General features: G+C 45.9%; 1 protein-coding gene across 2 annotated transcripts in view; it reads left to right on the plus strand.

The window, feature by feature from the left end:
- Positions 1-20,374, plus strand: part of plcd1a (phospholipase C, delta 1a) — a 142,151-nt gene that overhangs the window by 635 nt on the left and 121,142 nt on the right. The window contains exon 1 of one of the 2 annotated variants that reach the window (XM_070881768.1): positions 16,342-16,534. The exons of the other annotated variant lie outside the window; for it this stretch is intronic. Within the exon in view, the coding sequence (XP_070737869.1) occupies positions 16,438-16,534 (97 nt within the window). The 5' untranslated portion in view covers positions 16,342-16,437. Of the gene's footprint in view, positions 1-16,341; positions 16,535-20,374 lie in introns of those variants that run through there. 2 annotated transcript variants of the gene reach the window in all.

A 20,374-nucleotide genomic window follows, 5' to 3' on the forward strand; every position in this document is an offset into this window, starting at 1 on the left:
CACATTCTGTGGAGAGGGAAACGGAGTTAACTTTTCAAATCGATAATCCAGTTCTATCGAAAGTTCAACGACCTGAAACATTAACTCTGTTTCTCTTTCCACAGATGCTGCCTGACCTGCTGAGTATTTCCAGCATGTTCTGCTTGGTTTTTATTTCAGATTCCAGCATCTCCTGGCATTTTGCTTTTGTACTAGTCCTTTCTGTCATGCCGCGTGTTTCCTCCCAGATTAAACTGGGAAATGTATCGTTTCAGACGGTGCGTTTGAAAAGGGGTGCGGAGAGAGTGTCAGAATGCTGGCATTAGTACATACAAGAATTGTTAAAATGTAGTCCCGCCTCGCTGTTCCAATTCTGTTTCTTTGATGCTCAGCTGGTTTAATTGAACCAGAACCAAGGGACACATCTAAGGATAAGGGGTAAGCCATTTAGGACTGAGATGAGGAGAAACTTATTCACTCAGAGAGTTGTTAACCTGTGGAATTCTCTACTGCAGAGAGTTGTTGATGCCAGTTCATTGGATATATTCAAGAGGGAGTTATATATGGCCCTTACGGCTAAAGGGATCAAGGGGTATGGAGAGAAAGCAGGAAAGGGGTACTGAGGTGAATGATCAGCCATGATTTTATTGAATGGTGGTGCAGGCTCGAAGGGCCGAATGGCCTACTCCTACACCTATTTTCTGTGTTTCTATTGCAGTATCCCCTATTGCTTTTAAAAGCGCACGTGTGTGTGTGTTACAAATGTGACAGTCCCTTTATCAAGCAACGGCCTGCAAGGGTCAGAACTGTCATGTGACAAGCACCCCAGCCCGGCCAGTGAATGAGAATCATAACACATGTCTGCAGCGGGACAGATCATAAGTTCTCTGTCGCCAGAGCGCAGTCACTTTTTTGTTTTTTGCTACATTTGAGATTTTTTGGGGAGTGGGGTGCAGGTGGGATTTGAAATGTTACTCATTTCTCCCCCCCCATTCTTGCAAAAATCATTCCCATTTCTGATGGTAGAATGATACAGCACGGAAAGAGCTGTCCAACTAGTCCCACCCACTCCCCCTGCTCTTTTCCCAGAGCCCTGCACACTTTGTCCACTTCTACGCCTTTTTTTTAAAAGTTACTATTGAATCTGCTGCCACCGTCCCTTCAGGCAGTGCATTTCAGATCAGCACAACTCGCTGCGTTTTTTTTTAAGTTCTCATACATGGCTGACTTCGAAACTGCACTTTTTTCCCCGAAAAGTCTTAATTCTTAGTTTGAAGGCGTCTCACTGAGTTTTAGCTTTAAATGAGCGCACCTGATGTACGTTGGATACTGACCGAATACATTTTTAAGGCTGTCCCGAGGTTTTTAAATTAAGACTCATCTGGTTTTTCGAAATAAAAGTCCCCGCCCCCGCAATACTAGGGCGACCTTAAAATGCAGCCAGGCAGTCTTGTTCATTCCGCTTAAATATCGAGCGGAATATGCTTTGAATTAAGACCCAGATGAGAGGGTTGGCCTCGGCTGACATCACCAGCAGCGACGCCCATTTCTCTGCCTTTCTTGACACAACCCTTAAGCTTTTTGTTTAGCTTTAAAAAGAAAAGAATTTTCAACTAAATAACCAACTTGGACTGGCTCGCGGTGACGAGGTACAAACGAGCTGTGTCACGCTTTAGAAAACTCGTTCAGCTGGTTGCTGGGTGTGTCGCTGGCGGTCTTCAATCATTTCCTTCCAGGCAATTCATTATCATCAGCGGCGCGGCCAACCTTTTATATAATGGGTTGTAAGCACCCTTGCAGTGTGCCTTCCGCGAGAGGTGGTTTTATCACCCCCGGCAACCAAATTTTAATTTGATTTTATATGTTTTAAAGTTTAATTTGTTTTATTTGCCGGGTTTTTAGTGTCCCCCTCCCCTTTTATAGGGGGCACTTGTAAAATATGTAATTTTAATGCCCCCCCAAAAAATCACCAAAAAAACCCAAAAAATATTTTAAAAAGAGGGCAGTTAAAAGTGTCTGGAGTGACCCCCAGATCGGGGGGGGGCACTTGATCTAATGTTTATTTTGTTCCCCCCCCCAAAAGAGTTGTAAGCACCCTTGGAACTGTCCAGGTGGAAACTAGCAGCTCATGAGGATGGTGTCTTTGTAAGCATATGTGTATACCTCTGACCTGCAAAGCCCCTGGTGGGACTGCAGGTGGCGACATTTCACGCTGTAAGTTAAATTGCACCGCTCGAAGACCACACCATTAAGTACTGATGATTGAGTGCCTCTAACTTATCCTACCACAGAAACCCATTCACTATTCTAGGATAGCACCTAACTGCCTCTTGAACGACTTCAGAGTTTTTGGTTCCAATCATCATCATAGGCGGTCCCTCGAAACCAGGATGACTTGCTTCCACGCCAAAAAAGGATGAGTTCACAGAGGACCCGAACTACATCCGCAAGGGTGGAAGCTGCCTGTGGGTGGATTTTTTTTTTAACGTGGGGTGGCCGTTGCACCACACGGGCTTGACAGAGCTAGGTCTTCATCCAGTGGCAAGGGTTACCCAAGACGACTGGAGACCAGCTCTGCTGCACGGACCTAGTGCACACACATATCGCAGAGTAGGCTGGCCCATGCTGTCCCTGGGCCCCTGGCCTCGAACTCACACCTCCCGTGGTTTATCTGGTCATTATCACATTGCTGTTTGTGTGATTTTGCTGTGCGCAAATTGACTCTCGTTTCTCATTACAAAAGTGACTACATTTCAAAGGTACTTAAGTTACGAGAATGATTGCAGGGATGAGGGACTTCAGTTACGTGGATAGACTGGAGAAGCTGGGGCTGTTCACCTTTAGAGCAAAGAAGGTTGAGAGGAGATTTAATAGATGTTCAAAATCATGAGGGATTTGAGACAGAGTAGATAGAGAGAAACTGTTCTCATTGGCGGAAAGGCCGAGAACCAGAAAACACAGATTTAAGGTAATTGGCAAAAGAACCAAAGCGACATAAGAAAACAACTTTTTTTACGCAGCGAGTGGTCAGGATCGGGAATGCTCGGCCTGAAAGGATGGCGGAGGCAGACTCGATCGTAGCTTTCAACTATTTTAGTTGTACATTTTAAACAAATGCCCCCTGCAAGGGGGGTCACACTCCAAAATGTTTTTCCAGTGCCGTTTTTTATTTAAATTTGTAGCTTTCAAAAGGGAATTGAATAAGTACCTGAAGGAGAAAAAATTGCAGGGCTACGGGAAGGGCGGGGCAGTGGAACTAGCTGAAGTGCTCTTGCAGGGAGCTGACACGGGCTCGACGGGCCAAATAGCCTCCTTCCATGCTGTCACCATTCTAGAATTGGGTGATAAGCTCTTTGGGACGTCCTGAGATCGTGAAAGTTGCTATTTCAAGTTCTTTTGCTCTCTCTCCCTCTCCTCTCTCCCTCCAGACCATTCCACTTATTGAAATTAGGGGTACACAGTTTTTCAGACTACTCGATAAAGAAATACACTTTCATTTAGAGTTGATGATCAAAATATTTTGGATTAAACGGAGGTGGGTGGGTTAGAAGAATGACTGTGGTCGCTCTGTGTAGTGAGCCAGTAAGTGCGTTCGAAAAGAGCTCCTATCTGATGTGGCAATACATAGTGACCAGCAGTGATTTTTCACGCTTGGGACTCCCAGTGCATAGCTTGGTGCATATTGGAAATTCAGGCATAGCGCTATTTGATTATTCCTGTCCATTAATTTCATATTATAGTGCAAATCGGGTGCAGCCCAATTTACTGATATGTGCTCCCAGCACCTGAAGCTCAGCGCTGGGAGTGTTAACTGTGGATAAAGGATACCCAGAGGAATTGTCACCTCCCACCCTAAACCACCACCATCCTTCTCCATTCCTCTTGGGGGTTTTAAAGGAGATGCATGATATAGTGACTGGCAAATCTTTCGTCACTTGTTTACAGAGCAAAAATATTGCATTATTTTGCTAAGTATTAAACACCGGCTAGAGAGCATGTTGATGTTAAATACAACTTTACTTCAAAGGGAGAATTTCACTGATCTTAAACCCATCCCTAAAACAAGGCAGCGGTTTCTGCAAACTCTGGTCTTGGTTTTATACTTACTAAAACTCCAGTTTTGTTTTGGGTTACTTCAATAGAAAGTTCAGCCTGGCTTTAGCTTTCATTTTAGGGTTTCACAGGAGGTTCAGCTTTGTTTTAGGGTCAGGTTTAGGGTTGCCAAAGTCCTTGAATGTGTTGTCACCACTTAAATCCTTGCCCATCTTTCCCACAATTCCATGTTTGAATCCCTCCAGTCCGGTTTCCACGCCTGCCACAGTACTGAAACGGCTCTCTTCAAAGTCACAAATGACATCCTTTGTGACTGTGACAAAGGCAAGCTATCCCTCCTCGTCCTTCTTTACTTGTCTGCCGCCTTTGACATGGTTGACCACTCTAACCTTCTCCAATGCCTCACCACCATGTCCAGCTGGGTGTGACTTCACTCGCTTGGTTCCATTCTTATCTATTTAATCGTTGCAATGGCTTCTTTTCCCTCCCCCGCATCGTTACCTCTGGTGTCCCCCAAGGATCTATCCTTGGCCCCCTCCTATTTCTCATCTACATGTTGCCTCTTGGCGACATCATCCGAAAACACAGCGTCAGTTTCCACATGTACACTGATGATACCCAGCTCTACCTTACTATTACTTCTCGACCCCTCCACGGTCTCTAAATTGTCAGACTGTTTGTCCGACATCCAGTCTCGGATGAGCAGAAATTTTCTCCAATCGAACTTTGGGAAGACCGAAGCCATTATTTTCGGTCCCCTCCACAAATTCCATTTCCTAGCCACTGATTCCATCCCTCTCCCCAACTTCTGTCTGAGGTTGAACTAGACTGTTCGCAATCGGGTTTAAGATCCAACTAAAAAGGGAAAGAGGTGAAGACCAGATTGGGTTCGGGTAGATTTTTAGAAGATGAGGAGCTAGCTGAGGTGAGGTGGATAGAGAAATTTGACACACAGGATCGTAGAGCTACGGTGGGGGGTTCTTTTAAAAGTGGCCAATGTAGTACTTGTTTTTAAAAGGGGAGACAGTTGGCTTACATCTGTGGTTGGGAAAATATTAGGGTGTTTAATGAAGGATTCATATATCGAGATAAAGATTAAATAGAAGTAGCCAGCATGGATTTGAAAAGTGACGTTCAAGCTTGGAAAACCCCACAAACATGGTATATGGGGAGGGAGGAATTGCAACAAATGTAGAATACGTGGACTTTAGGAATGCCTTTGACAAAGTGTCACACGGGAGTTTACTGGAGAAGATTAAAGGTTATGAAATTCGGTAGCCAACTGGCTTTAAAAATGATTAGAAAGGAGAAAATAGAGAGTATGCGTTAAGGCCAGTTTTTCAGAGTAGTTGGAAGTGGATAGTGGTGTCTCAGTATTCACATCATGGGGGCCACTGTATATATCAATGATTTGGATATAGGCTTAGAGCGAGTGGTGTCAGAAATTGCAGATGATACCAAAATAGGAGGAATATATAATTGTTTGGAAGAACAAAGGAAGCTGCAATAGGATATTGATAAAATGGGGGAATGGACTTAAATGGCAGATGGAATTCAATATCAGTAAGTGTGAGGTAATATAATTTGTTTTTTAAAAAAAACATTTTAAATCCCAGCTGTAACAGTCTGAATACAAGTAGGCTCAGTGCTGAGGAATTTGGAGGTATAGGATCGCATGACATTAAAGACAGAACCTCGGGTTGATTAGGCTGTAAAATAAGCAAATTGAATTTGAGGTTTTATTACGAGGTATAGAATATAAAAGCCAAGAGATAATGATGTGCCTATTATAAAACCTCATTTGGATCTCGGTTCGACTGCTGTGTGCAGTATTGGGCTCCACACTATAGGAAGGTATTGAGGCTGTGAAATTCCTCACCTTGCAGGCAGTTTCGGCAAACAAAATGGTGCCGGCACATCCCGCGGCTGCTGCAATTTTGGGTAAGTTGGCAGCACGGCCGTTGTTTTTGTTCACTAAAAATGGCAATAAGGCAGATCATGACGTTACTCAGCGTGCAACGCTGAATTGTCGCACAACCTGCCATTTTGGATATCACCACTCGAATGTACATCCTCTCCAAAGCATGCACAGCTAAGCGTGCAATTGTACGATGGACCCCCACCAATGCTGCTTAAAGCGACACGTGCAACTTTGAGAGAACTTTTGATTTTTGCTTTTGTAGTGGTTCCTGTATAGTTTATTTAGTAGTGTCTTGGTGTAAGACATTAAAAAAGTTGTTAGAGTGGAGGGAGTGCTGCTGGACGTTTGCAAGGCTTTGGCTGTTAAAGTCTTCTGAGACCATGACTTGCTCCCAGTCCTGAGGACTTGAGAGAGAGAGAGAGACAGACAGACAGACAGAGCGACCCTTTCTGTTTGGGATATCTGGTACAAGTGAACTTAACCCCAAATCCCCTTTCAACATTAGTCCCACACCTCAACACCCATCAAGTAAACCAAGCTTTGAAAGTCTCCTTCTGCAGCACAGAGGTAAACCACACCCAAAAAACCCTCCTATTTAGAAGTCACGCTTGATCGTACCCTGTCGTATTGACATTTACAGAACCTTGAAGAAACTAAAGACTCTGGTCAACTTGATCCAGAAACTCGCCGGATCCACATCGGGAGTAGATGTTTAAATCCTCCATATGGCACCACTCGCCCTGGTGCACTCTACAGCAGAGTACTGCTCTCCGGCATGGCAATCAAGTCCGCATATCAAATTCGTTGATGTCCAGTTGAATTCTAGTATGAGAATTATCACCAGTGCGCTTTTATCAACACCAACACATTGGCTGCCAGTGCTTGCAAACAAGTAGAAGGCTGTAGACTACAGGAAGATATCAATGATCTGGTCAGGTGGGCAGAACAGTGACATTTGGGGAGGGCTAACAAGGCAAGGAAATATACATTAAATGGTAGGACACTGAGAAGTGTAGAGGAACAAAGGGACCTTGGAGTGCATGTCTACAGATCCCTGAAGGTAGCAGGCCAGGTAGATAAGGTGGTTAGGAAGTCATACGGAATGCTCGCCTTTATTAGCCGAGGCATAAAATACAAGAGCAGAGGGAGGTTATGCTTGAACTGTATAAAACACCAGTTCTGGTCACCACATTACAGGAAAAATGTGATTGCACTAGAGCTGGTACAGAAGAGATTTACAAGGATGTTACCTGTTATATATGTAAACTGGCATATACTCTGTACAGTCACCAGAGGGCTCATCCCCTGGAGTCCCAAGGGATCCTATAGTCCCTTGGGAGCACAGATATTTAAGGAGGCCTCACAGGTTGGAGAGGCACTCTGGAGACCTGCAATAAAAGACTACGGTCACACTTTACTTTGAGCTCTGTGTTCAGTCTGACTCTTTCTTCATACATAACATTACCTGGACTGGAAGATTTTAGCTATGAGGAAAGATTGGATAGGCTGGGTTTGATTTCTTGGAACAGAGGAGGCTGACGTGAGACCTTATTGGGGTTTGTAAAATTATGAGGGGCCTAGCTAGAGTGGATAGGAAGGACCTATTTCCCTTAGCAGAGGGGTCAACAACCTGGGAGAATAGATTTAAAGTAATTGGTAGGAGTTTAGAGGGGATTTGAGGGGAAATTTCTTCACCCAGAGGGTGATGGGGATCTGGAACTCACTGACTGAATGAAAGGGTGGTAGAGGCAAAAACCCTCACCACATTTAATAAGTACTTATATGTGAACTTGAAGTGTCGTAATCTACAGGGCTACGGACCAAGAGCTGGAAAATGGGGTTAGGCTGGATAGCTTTTTGTCGGCCAGCTCGGACACAATTGGCTGAAATGGCCTCCTTCTGTGTCATAAATTTCTGTGATTCACACCTACGCCGTGAATATGCAGTCTCCAGAGAATACAACCGCTACACCAGAAAAGACATGCCGACCAGGCCAACTTGAACAACATACCAGCAACCCGTCTCCAATCTAGAAGGCCATTCTGGACCATTGCCGTAGCCCTTTAGCGATCTCCCCTCAGCTTTGATGACCGATGGTGAAATGCTTGGAAGAACTGTGACATAAGAAATGGATTCCTTCTAGAGGACCCCACAGTGCAACCTGAAGGATCAAACCTTCCTTGCAAACAGTGGACAACCGTCACTCGCCTCAGAACTGGTCATGGTAGATGCTGCCACCTTGTCCACAGATGGAAGGTTAAAACATCCCATCACGCGACTGTGGAGCTCCTAACCAGACCCTGGAGCACATCATTGAGTACTGCCCTCCGAGGAAATTCACAGGAAGCCTACAAGATATCCACGCTGTTACACCGGAAGCTTTAGCCTGGATATCTGACTTAGATATTGACGATTTGATTTGAGAAGCAGAAGAAGAAAAAGATCAAGACGAAGATTAAGATCCTCTTGGCTACAATGCTGAAATAAAAGCCAGCACAATCTAACTTTATCCATATATGCATCCAACGTTGCAACAAAAAAAATCAACTGATCACCCTTGTGTATTCCCTTAGTGACTATCTTGCATGTGCCTTTGCCTATCCAAGTGTTCCTATGCAGCATGGCTGGTGGAAGGCTGTTAACTTTCAGTGGGCGATACTGCAGATTACCTTGTAGGGCAACCTCGAGAAGCTGGTGGCTGGAAGTGTGAAATCAAGTGACCATTGTTTCTTTACTTTCCTCTCCCTCTTCCTGATCCCGGCTGGGCAAGCTGAATTTTTTGGGTATCTGAAAGCAGAAAGTCACAAGGGTAGTGTTGTGGGGAGCGGGGGTGGGGGGGAGCAAGAGGTGAATGTTTACATCATGTGCAGATTGTAAATCAGAAGAGATTGAGACGGAGGATAGCACATGAGGATACCGGCATCTTGTATTCCTTCAGCCCTGCCGCTAGCCATGGGCTCAGCAATGCCCCTGCCAAGAATGGCCAGCACCATCTCCTCCAAGGAGCTTGTCCCCTGCTGATTAAGGTCTGCTGGCGCAGGTGATGCGCCACCTTTTCCTGCAAGAGAAAGGGAAGTGCGTCCGTGAGTGTGGTGTAATGTGTTTGGGTGATGTGACTGTCATGGTTGAATAGCTGACGGTGTGTTCAAGCTGTGATATGTGGATGTGAGGCTTGGAACAGTAGTAAGTGTGAGGGTGAAGTGAAGCTAGGAATATGAGGGGTGTTTTGTGGAGATTGGCAGGTGAGTGATGGGGGTGTGGTGCATAGAGCTGTGTACGTAGCGAGTGGTGCAGTTTTCGTTTTGTTTGTGGGACGGGGGCATCGCAAGCAAGGCCAGCATTTATTGCCCATCCCTAATTGCCCTTCAGTGGCTTGCTAGGCCATTTCAGGGGGCAGTTAAAGAGTCAAACACATTGCTGTGGGTCTGGAGGCACGTGTAGGCCAGACTGGGTAAAGACGGAAGATTTCCTTCCCTAAAGTTGGTAGGAGACAACTTTTGAAGATGCATTCACTGACCTTGACCACTTGTCTGAGGTCATTAAACTTCTTTGGGCATTGGAGCCATGTTCTCGGGCGGCACTGCTGGCAGTGACTGCCTCGATGATCCCACATCCTCCTTAGTGTTTCTGGAAGGCCTCCTGGTCCCCTGTGGGTAGAGGACATCTCTTTGAGTGTTCACTCCCTGCACAAAGGCCTCGAGTGTTGCATCCGAGACCCTGGATGCCCTTTTTTGATCACCTGGCGGCGGCTCACCTTTAGGAAGTACAGACTGCCTTTAAGAGGCGCAGGCTAGCTTTTGGCCTCGCGTGAACTTCACCCCCTGCTGAGCTCATAGTCTGTCAGCCATGCATTCAGCGATGGGCTGTGCGTTGCAATCATGCAAAGTAGCAGGTAGCACTAATTTTACACGCTACCTGAACTCCTTTCAGTGGGCGTGGGAAGATAGCGCATCTTGATCGCCGCGCCCATTTTTGAACTTAGTCGAATTTCTAGGCCTGAGGCATGCAGATTGACTAGGGTGCTGCCTGGTGTGAGGAAATACAAATACAAATACAACAAAAGACTTGAAAACTGTCTTTCGTTCGAACAACGCAGATTGCAACTTCTTCACATGCACAATCGTGGGTTCCAGGGTTGATGGGTGGGTGAGGCAGAAACTATGTCAGCATTCAGGATTAGGTTGGGTAGGTGGATGAAAAGATATGGGAACAGGTTGGGTAAATGTGATTTGCTCAGGTGGAGGGTGAAAACCAACACCGACTGGTTGGGATGAGTGGGCATCGTTGTAACGTCTATGTATTGTTATCACAAAGCACGATTGTAACCTACAGTGTATGTATAGGCGGAACAACCTATCGCACAATTGAGGCCTTATTCTCATGGGAGAGCTGATCCAGCCAGCAATAGAAGCAAAAAAACAAACATACCTGATCATTAGGCTTAAGTTAGATTCCAGGATAATCACAACCTCCAAGGCGTTTTAATTATGTGTTACTGTGTTTGTTTAATCTCCAGCTCAAATGGCTCACCACACCCCAAGTATTTTATAAACCTAACAAGTTAAAAATGGTGGAAGTGACCTTGCTGCTGTCTCCTTCCCCTCCCCACCGCATTCCTCGCCTTTCCTCACCCCACACCCTGTGACTGTCTGACTCTCCACGTGCCCCCTCCCCATACCCCCCCCCCTCCCCCCAATTGCCTCTCTGGCTCTCTGTGCCCATCTCACGCACCTATGTGACTCTCACTGCCCCCTACCTCCCCTCCCCTCCCACACCCTGTGCCTGTCTGACTCTCCAAGTGCACCCCTCCCCCCACCCCCCCAATTGCCTCTCTGGCTCTCTGTGCCCCTCTCCCGTGCCTGTGTGACTCTCACTGCCCCCCACCCACATTGTGCCTGTCTGGCTCTCCCCATTCTGGATCTCAATTGGTGTTTCATCCTCTTTATTTAACCCCGTCCCCTCTGCTCCTTTGATTCTCAGCCCACTTAACCACGTCATCCTGGCCCCTATGCTTTCTGAGCATCCATTCTGCACAATTCCAGAAACCCCACCACCCTTTTTTATCACCTCTAAGGCCCGCAGATGTACCATAGCCTTCTAGCTGCACAGTCATCTTGCCTTAAGCTCACTGTTCCTACATTACAACAGTGACTACACTTCAATGCAACTTCATGGGACATCCAGTGGTTGTGAAAAGCGCTGTATAAATACAAGTCTGCCTTTCTTTCTTGTTCGAATCCCTTCAGTTCAGTTTACTCCCTGCCAAAAGCAATGAAACAGCTTGACCAGAGTCATGAATCACATCTTCCATGACCATGGTGCATTATCCCTCCTTGTCCGCCTCAGATTTTCCCCGCTATTTGAGATGGCCTATCATTGCCACCATCCCCATCCTGTCTCCTCTGATGTCTAGCTCTGTGGGACTGACGTCATGTGGCTCCAGTCCCACTTGTCCAAACTTAACCAGTATATCTCCACCAATGGCATCTCTTTCTGTGTCCCACAACACCTTAAGGATCTGCCCCCGTGTAACTTCTGCCCTCAATGGTATCATCTGCGGGCATTGGGTCAGCTTCTATACTACACAATTTAGGGTTGTATTCCCTAGACTTTAGAAGGTTAAGGGGTGATCTGATTGAAGTTTTCAAGATATTAAGGGGAACAGATAGGATAGATAGAGAGAAACTATTTTCACTGGTTGGGGATTCAAGGACTAGGGGGGCATAGTCTAAAAATTCAAGCCAGATGTTTCAGGAGTGAAATTAGGAAACACTTTTTTTTGGAATTGGGAAAATTTTGGAACTCTACAACAAACGGCAATTGATGCTAGATCAATTGTTTAATTTTAATTTGGAGATTGAAAGTTTTCTGTTAACCAAAGTTATTAATAGATCTGGACCAAAGGCGGGTATATGGAGCTAGGTCGCAGATCGGCCATGATCTCATTGAATGGCAGAACAGGCTGAATGGCCTACTCCTGATCCTATGTTCCTAAATATGTATGCTGATTACACCCACCTCTACCTCCCAACCTAATGACCACTTCCGTACTATCTGACCAAGGCCAACCATTGCAGCAGTCCCAGGCCATCGGTACAGGAGTTCTTCAGAGGAACGTGCTTAATTCAACGTCATAGCTGAAGTATTGTGCATAGTTTTGAGCTCCACATCATAGGAAGGATGTTGAGGCAATAAAGAAGGTACAGTGCAGATTCACTACAATTCTGCCTGGTTTGAGAAAATACAAATATAATGACCTGGAAAAATTGAGACTATTTTAATTAGAACAGAGGTGTAATTTGATAGGCGTTTAAAATTACGAAAGGATGATGGTGGATAGAAAAATACTTTCCAGTGCTTGAGGGATCGAGAACGAGGGGTGGTAGATAAATGTAAAAGATTTAGGACAGAGAGCAGAAGAAACCTTTTTTTTTACTACACACCAGTTGCGAGGCTGTGGAATGAATTACCAGAATTGGTGATTGAAGCAAAGACCATGTTAACATTTAAGAATAGGTTCGATAGGGGACTGAAGGAAAGCAGTAAAGGAATATGGGAATAGGCAGTCATGTGGGATTCGGTCTACTGCTCGTGTGGAACTCTGCCGCCTAACCCGCACCAAGTCCCGCTCACCCATCACCCCTGTGCTCACTGACCTACATTGGCTCCCCGTCCACCAACGCCTCACTTAAAACATTTTAATCCTCATGTTCAAACCATTCCATGACTTTTTCCCCTCCCTATCTCTAACCGTCTACAGCCCTACAACTCTCCAATAATTCTGCATTCCTTCAACTCTGGACTTGAGTTCATCCTCCACTCCCTCCTCTCCACCATTGGCAGCCGTGCCTTCAGCCATCTAGGCCCTAAGCTCCGGAATTCCCTCCCTAAAGCTCATTGCCCCCCTCTCTCTCTCTCTCTCTCGCTCTCGAAGTTCCTTAAAACTTGCCTCCCCTTGACCAAGCTTTTAGTCACCCATCTTAGTATCTTCTTCTTTGGCTCTGTTATGTCTTTAGATGCTCTGATAATGACTCCACAAGGCAAAATATTGCACTTGAACTGTAGTGACCTTAGTCCATTTAATATAACTCCAGAGTGATGATCACACATGGTGGCCTGCCTTTTATACTAGCCCTGGCACACCTGTACAGGTAACCTATAAGTCTCCCATTGCAGTGTCCTCTGGTGCACACCTTAGTGACCATACAGCTGGTGTACAAGTTTCCCATAGTAGTGCCCTCTGATGGCACATCATATGTAATAGTACAAGCAGTAAACATGTCTGGATACATGACAGACTCTGTCAATTTTTGTCTGATTATGCTCCTGTGAAGCAACCTAGAATGTTTTCCTACATTAAAGGCACTTTATCAATGCAAGTTGTTGATAAACATCAGCACAGACAAGTTGGACCAAATGGCCTGTTTTCATCTTGTATTTTGATGGTAACCATCTACAGCTACTTGATCATAGACCTCGGTCATGAGGGTGGAGTGGAGACATTGGCTGACAATTGTTTAATGTTCAGCTCCATTCACAACTTTTCCAATAATGAAGCAGCCCATATTGGGCTACAGCAGGACCAGTTAACATCCTGCTTCCACTTACACGTGGCAGGTGTCGTCCGCGCCGTACAAGTGTCGGGTAATGACTATCTTGAACAAGAGAGAGACCAGCCAAGTGCCCCGATCTTCAAAGGCACTGCTGTCGCTGGATCTCCAACATTTTGGGGGTCAGCATTGACCAGGGACGCAACTTGACAAGTTAACACCATGGCTACAAGAGCGGGGCTAGAGATTGAGCATTCTGCGATGAGTGGTTCACTTACAGACCCCTCTAAGCCTCCCCACCATCGAGAAACGCTCAAGTCAGAACTCTGATGGAATACTCACCATTTGCGTGGACGGGTGAAGCCGCGACAACACTCGAGAAACTCGACACCTTACAGTTTACTTCATCAGTGTCCCCATCACCGGCCTCTCTTTCCACCCCCTCCTCCATCACTAGCACACTGAGGCTGCAGTATGTACGATCTACAGAATGCACTGCAGCAACTCAGCAGGGCTACAATAGCCGCATCTTCCTCCCCTACGACCCCTACCAATGTGAAGGACAAGAGCAGCAATGTCATAGGAACATCATCACCTCCAAGTCACACACCATCCTGGACGTATTGCTGTTCCTTCACCATTGCGAGTCAGAATCCTGGAATTTGCCATCCAACACCATTGTGTGTGCACCATCTCCACAAGGGCTGCAGCAGTTTAAGGACCACCATCCCCTTCTTGAGGAAACTAGGGATGGACAATAAATTGCAGCCTTGCCAACATCACCTTCCTTCTTCACTGAATCTCCCCCTGTGCTCCCCATGAGTGAAGCTTGCGCCTAATGCATGGATCGTGAAATGGAGCTGGAACCTACAACCTTTGTGACCAGAAGGCAAGATGGGAGCTCTGTTATGTATGCATTTCAATGTTGTACTGTTACACTAGACCTGAATGTACCTTCAACCTGTATATACCATACCTGTACACCAGAGGGTGCTGCTGCTGGAGACCTAAGAGTCACCTGTACACTGCAGGTAACCAAGTATAAAAGGGAACTCACCTCTTGATGTCCTCCCTCTAGGAGCTGCAATAAAGGACTACAGTCTGTAAAGTTCAAGTGCCATACCCCTGCCTCGTGGAATCATTGAGAGTGCTTGCATATGCAATAAGTTCGATATGCATTTTGAGCGATAACATTGTCAACAGCAATTTCGACCCTCCGGCTGCATTTTAATTTCTGGTTCAGTTGCTCTACAAAATCCGGCTGTCTCATCCAGGCGACAGACCGACGAGAAAAGTTGCGCCCCCCGCACCCCCCCCCCTCCACGACCAGACCAGGGGGCCGGATTAGCGCCATAAAGGCTTCGGGTGAGCGAGAGACAGTGCTATGTCCCCACCTCTTCCCACACACACTCCGAATTAAGTGGGCCCGGTATGAATGAAGTGTCTTTGTTAACTCCAACTCCTAATCTAGATACATCCAAACCATGACGGATAGGAAAAGATCCACCGGTCCATCCAGCGTGCTCCAACACCATTGTAATGCCTCATGCGTCACAATACAGTCACTCTCCATCCCTTATGAGAGACAGATCAAAACCCAGGCCAACTAAGGACAAGATCTGAAAAATTCCCCTCTGACCCCATTCAGGCGAACACAGTAGTCCAAGACGTCACTCTGCCCCTGATCATTCCCTTCAGTACCTACCTCTTTTTTATGAGGCAATCTCCCCACCCACTCCCACCCAGAAACGGGTACATCTCTCACTTTACATCGGATTACATAGGATATACGGCACAGAAACGGGCCATTCTGCCCAATCAGTTTATGCTGTTAACTAGCCTCCTCCCATCTTTCCTCATCTAATTCTATCCATAAAACTCTCTATTCCCTTCCCCTTCCATATGCTTGTCTAGCCGCCCCTTAAACTATTCGCCTCAATCACTCCCTGTGGTAGCGAGTTCCACATTTCTTGGTGACTATCTTATATTGATGGCCTCTAGTTTTGCTCTTCCCCACAAGTGGAATCATTCTCTCTGTATCCACTCAATCAAAACTGTTCATAATTTTAAAGACCTCTCTTAAGTCAACCCCTCAGCCTTTTTTCAAGAGAAAAGAGATCCAGCCTGTTCATCCTCTCCTGATATGTGTACCCTCGCATTTCTGGTGTAATTCTTGTAAATCTCCTCAGAACCCTCTCCAGTTCCTCTTTCCTTTTTAATAATATGGCAACCAGAACTGTACGTAGTACTCTAAGTGTGATCTAACCAAGGTCCGATACAGGTTTAGCATAACTTCACTCCTTTTCAATTCTATACCTCCTAGAAATAAACTCGAGTGTTTGGTTTGCTTTTTTATAGCCTTGCTAACCTGTGTCGCAATTTTTAGCGATTTAGCATTTGTACTCAGAGCCCTGTGTAGATTTAGCATTTGTACTCTGAGAACCCTGTGTTCCTCGACCCCACCTAGACTCGCACCCTCCCAGTAATAAGTGACTTGAAGGAATTGGCAGCCAATGCAGCAGCCTGTTCAACAGGTCTGCTATTCTATGGGAAAAGAACTACCTCCTGGCATTTAACCTGGGTCTGGTCTTGTCTAACTTGAGATTGTGACCCCCTGGTCCTCCCTAAACCTACTCCGTTCCTGACATTACAACAGTGGCTGCACTTCAAAAGTGTCTCATTTGGCTGTAAAGCACTTTGGAACATCCAGAGGTCATGAAAGGCGCTATAGAAATGAAAGTCTTTCATTCTCTCCTCTGGGAGGATGTTCGACAGGAGTCCAAAGTTTTAAACCCGCCCCTAAAGACAACCAGAATAAAGATCCTCCCACGTCACTCAGTGTGGGTCCGGCTTCGCTCGCGTTGCAGGAGAAAGGTGATTCTCTCTCTCCTCGGGGGGAGCCGGCCAGTTCTTTGTGCAAAATCAAACCAGAAGATGCAGTGCATCCGCAAGTCCAGGCGTACAGAGCCCGAGGAGAAGCGAATACGGGAGGCGTTGGAGAAAGAGGCGCGCTCCAACCTCACCCGGCTCGGTAAGAAAGTAGCTGAGGCTCTGTGAGCTGGCGGTGGGTTGTCAGTGGAGCTGCTCAGCCCAGTGTGTGTGGGGAGAGGGACAGAGATCACCCTCCCTGCCCCCCCCCCACACACACACACCGATCCAGGATTCAGTGCTGACTTCCCCAACATAGCATTGCCAGCAGCGCCTGTCCCAGTCCAGGCAAGTTCTGCTGCAAATTCCGAGAACTTACCCCGCCTCCCCTGCAGCGACAGCTGGAGATCCGAGATTTTCCCTTTCAGCTTTATTTTTATCCACCTCTCCTCGCCCATCTCTGCTGCGCTGGATTGAGTCACCAAGTCCAGGCCAGTTGTTGAACAATCTTTTCCCATGCTCTGAGCTGACTGACTATTGCATTGGGGTGTGTAGGTGGGGGGTATATTATATTACTGGTGTATATTATATTACATATCTGTGTATAATCACGCGAGTGACCGTTCAGTCATCTAAGAACTCATTTTTAGAGTGGCAGTAAGTCTTCCTCGATTCCGAGGGACTGCCTATGATGACGTTGGAGGGAAGGTGCCTTTGATAAAGTGTGTACTGTATTTGTATTACTGGTGTATATTATTACATAATCTGATGTATTTGCCTAGTTTTCCATTTCATTTCTGCCAACTTATTTATCTCTGACGTGAGAGGAGGGCAGTGTTTGTACAACAGCTTATATTTACAACTTACCCAAGCCAAATGCCTCAACTTTGCCAGGAGGAGCGGGCAGCAAGCAAAAGGACATTCGGAGGGAGACTAAAGCCAAGTTCAAAACTAGGAGGGAGGTAGCAAAGAACATTTAAGAGAGAAGGGCCTGAACGATCATCCACTCAGGATATGGTAGCATGTTACTGCACTAGTAATCCAGAGAATGGAGTTCAAACATTGCAGCTTGCAAAGTGAGCATGAAGTTGTCAGTGTTGTTTAAAAACCCCACTTAGTTCACTATTATCCTCTTTAGGGAAGGAAACCTGCCATCCTTACCCGGTCTGGCCGATATGGCTTCAGTTCCCACGCCAATGTGGTTGACTCTTAACTGCCCTCTGGAGTTTAGAATCATAGAAATTTACCGCACGGAAGGAGGCCATTTGGCCCATCATGTCCGCATCGGCCAACAGAGCTATTCAGCCTAATCCCACTTTCCAGCTCTTGATCCGTAGTCTGAAAACTTACGGCATTTCAAGTGCACATCCAAGTACTTTTAAAATACTATGAGGGTTTTTGCCTCTACCACCCTTTCAGGCAGTGAGTTCCAGATCCCCACCACCCACTGGGTGAAAAAAATTCTCCTCAAATCCCTCCTAAACCTTCTACCACTTACTTTAACTCTATGCTCCCTGATTGTTGACCCCTTTGCAAAGGGAAATAGATCCTTCCTATCCACTCTATCTCGGCCCCTCAAAATTTTATACAGGTCTCCCCTGAGCCGCCTCTATTCCAAAGAAAACAATCCCAGCTTATCCAATCTTTCCTCATAGCTAAAATTCTCCAGTCCAGGCAACGTCCTCGTAAATCTCCTCTGTACCCTCTCTAGTGCAATCACTTCTTTCCTGTAATGTGGTGACCAGAACTGCACACAGTACTCAAGCTGTGGCCTAACTAGTGTTTTATACAGTTCAAGCATATTCTCCCTGCTCTTTTATTCTGTCCCTCGGCTAATAAAGGTAAATATGCTGTATGCTACCTTGACCACCCAATCTAGCTGTCCTGCTACCTTCAGGGATCTGTGGACATGCACTCCAAGGTCATAGAAACATAGAAAATAGGAATGGAGTAGGCCATTCGGCCCTTCGAGCCTGCACCGTCATTCAATGAGTTCATGGCTGAACATGTAACTTCAGTACCCCATTCCTGCTTTCTCGCCATACCCCTTGATCCCCTTAGTAGTAACGACTATATCTCATTCCTTTTTGAATATATTTAGTGAATTGGCCTCAACAACTTTCTGTGGTAGAGAATTCCACAGGTTCACCACTCTCTGGGTGAAGAAGTTTCTTCTCATCTCGGTCCTAAATGGCTTACCCCTTATCCTTAGACTGTGACCCCTGGTTCTGGACTTCCCCAACATTGGGAACATTCTTCCTGCATCTAACCTGTCTAAACCCGTCAGAATTTTAAACATTTCTATGAGATCCCCTCTCATTCTTCTGAACTCCAGTGAATACAAGCCCAGTTGATCCAGTCTTTCTTGATATGTCAGTCCCGCCATCCCGGGAATCAGTCTGGTGAACCTTCGCTGCACTCCCTCAATAGCAAGAATGTCCTTCCTCAAGTTAGGAGACCAAAACTGTACACAATACTCCAAGTGTGGCCTCACCAAGGCCCTGTACAACTGTAGTAACACCTCCCTGCCCCTGTACTCAAATCCCCTCGCTATGAAGGCCAATATGCCATTTGCTTTCTTAAGCGCCTGCTGTACCTGCATGCCAACCTTCAGTGACTGATGTACCATGACACCCAGGTCTCATTGCACCTCCCCTTTTCCTAATCTGTCATCATTCAGATAATAGTTTGCCTCTCTGTTTTTACAACCAAAGTGGATAACCTCACCTTTATCTACATTATACTTCATCTGCCATGCATTTGACCACTCACCTAACCTATCCAAGTCACTCTGCAGCCTCATAGCATCCTCCTCGCAGCTCACACTGCCACCCAACTTAGTGTTATCCGCAAACGTGGAGATACTACATTTAATCCCCTCGTCTAACTCATTAATGTACAATGTAAACAGCTGGGGCCCCAGCACAGAACCTTGCGGTACCCCACTAGTCACTGCCTGCCATTCTGAAAAGTTCCCATTTACTCCTACTCTTTGCTTCCTGTCTACCAACCAGTTCTCAATCCACATCAACACACTACCCCCAATCCCATGTGCTTTAACTTTGCACATTAATCTCTTGTGTGGGACCTTGTCGAATGCCTTCTGAAAGTCCAAATACACCACATCAACTGGTTCCCCCTTGTCCACTCTACTGGAAACATCCTCAAAAAATTCCAGAAGATTTGTTCCTCTACATTTCTCAGTGTTCTACTGTTTAATGTGTATTCCCTTGCCTTGTTAGCCTCCCCAAATGCATTACCTCACCCTTCTCCAGATTTAATTCCATTTGCCACTGTTCTGCCCATCTGATCAGTCCATTGATATCTTCCTGCGGTCTACAGCTTTCTTCTTTGCCTTGTTAGATATATTCAAAAGGGAGTTAGCTGTGGCCCTTACAGCTAAAGGGATCAAGGGGTATGGAGAGAAATAAGGAAAGGGGTACTGAAGTTGCATGATCAGCCACGATCATATTGAATGATGATGCAGGTTCGAAGGGCCGAATGGCCTACTCCTGCACCCATTTTCTATGTTTCTTTATTATCAACCACACAGCCAATTTTCTTATCATGTGCAAACTTCTTAGTCATACATGTAAGTCCAAGTCATTGATATATACCACAAAAAGCAAGGGACCTAGTACTGAGCCCTGCGGAACCGCACTGGATACATCATTCCAGTCACAAACACCCATCAACCATTACCCTTTGCTTCCTGCCTCTGAGCCAATTTTGCCTCTTTGCCTTGGATCCCATGGGCTTACTTTCGTGAAAAATCTGCCATGTGAAACCTTATCAAAAGCCTTGTTAAAATCTATATAGATTACATCAAACGCACTATCCTCCTTGATACCTCCTTTAAAAAATTCAATCAAGTTCGTCAGACGCGACCTTCCCTTAAAAAAAAATCTATGCTGACTGTCCTTGATTAATCCATGTCTTTCTAAATGAAGATTTATCCTGTGTTTCAGAATTTTTTCCAGTACTTTTCCCACCACTGAGGTTA

The sequence above is a fragment of the Pristiophorus japonicus genome, chromosome 5 (assembly GCF_044704955.1).
Source record: "Pristiophorus japonicus isolate sPriJap1 chromosome 5, sPriJap1.hap1, whole genome shotgun sequence".
Classification (NCBI taxonomy): Eukaryota; Metazoa; Chordata; class Chondrichthyes; family Pristiophoridae; genus Pristiophorus; species Pristiophorus japonicus.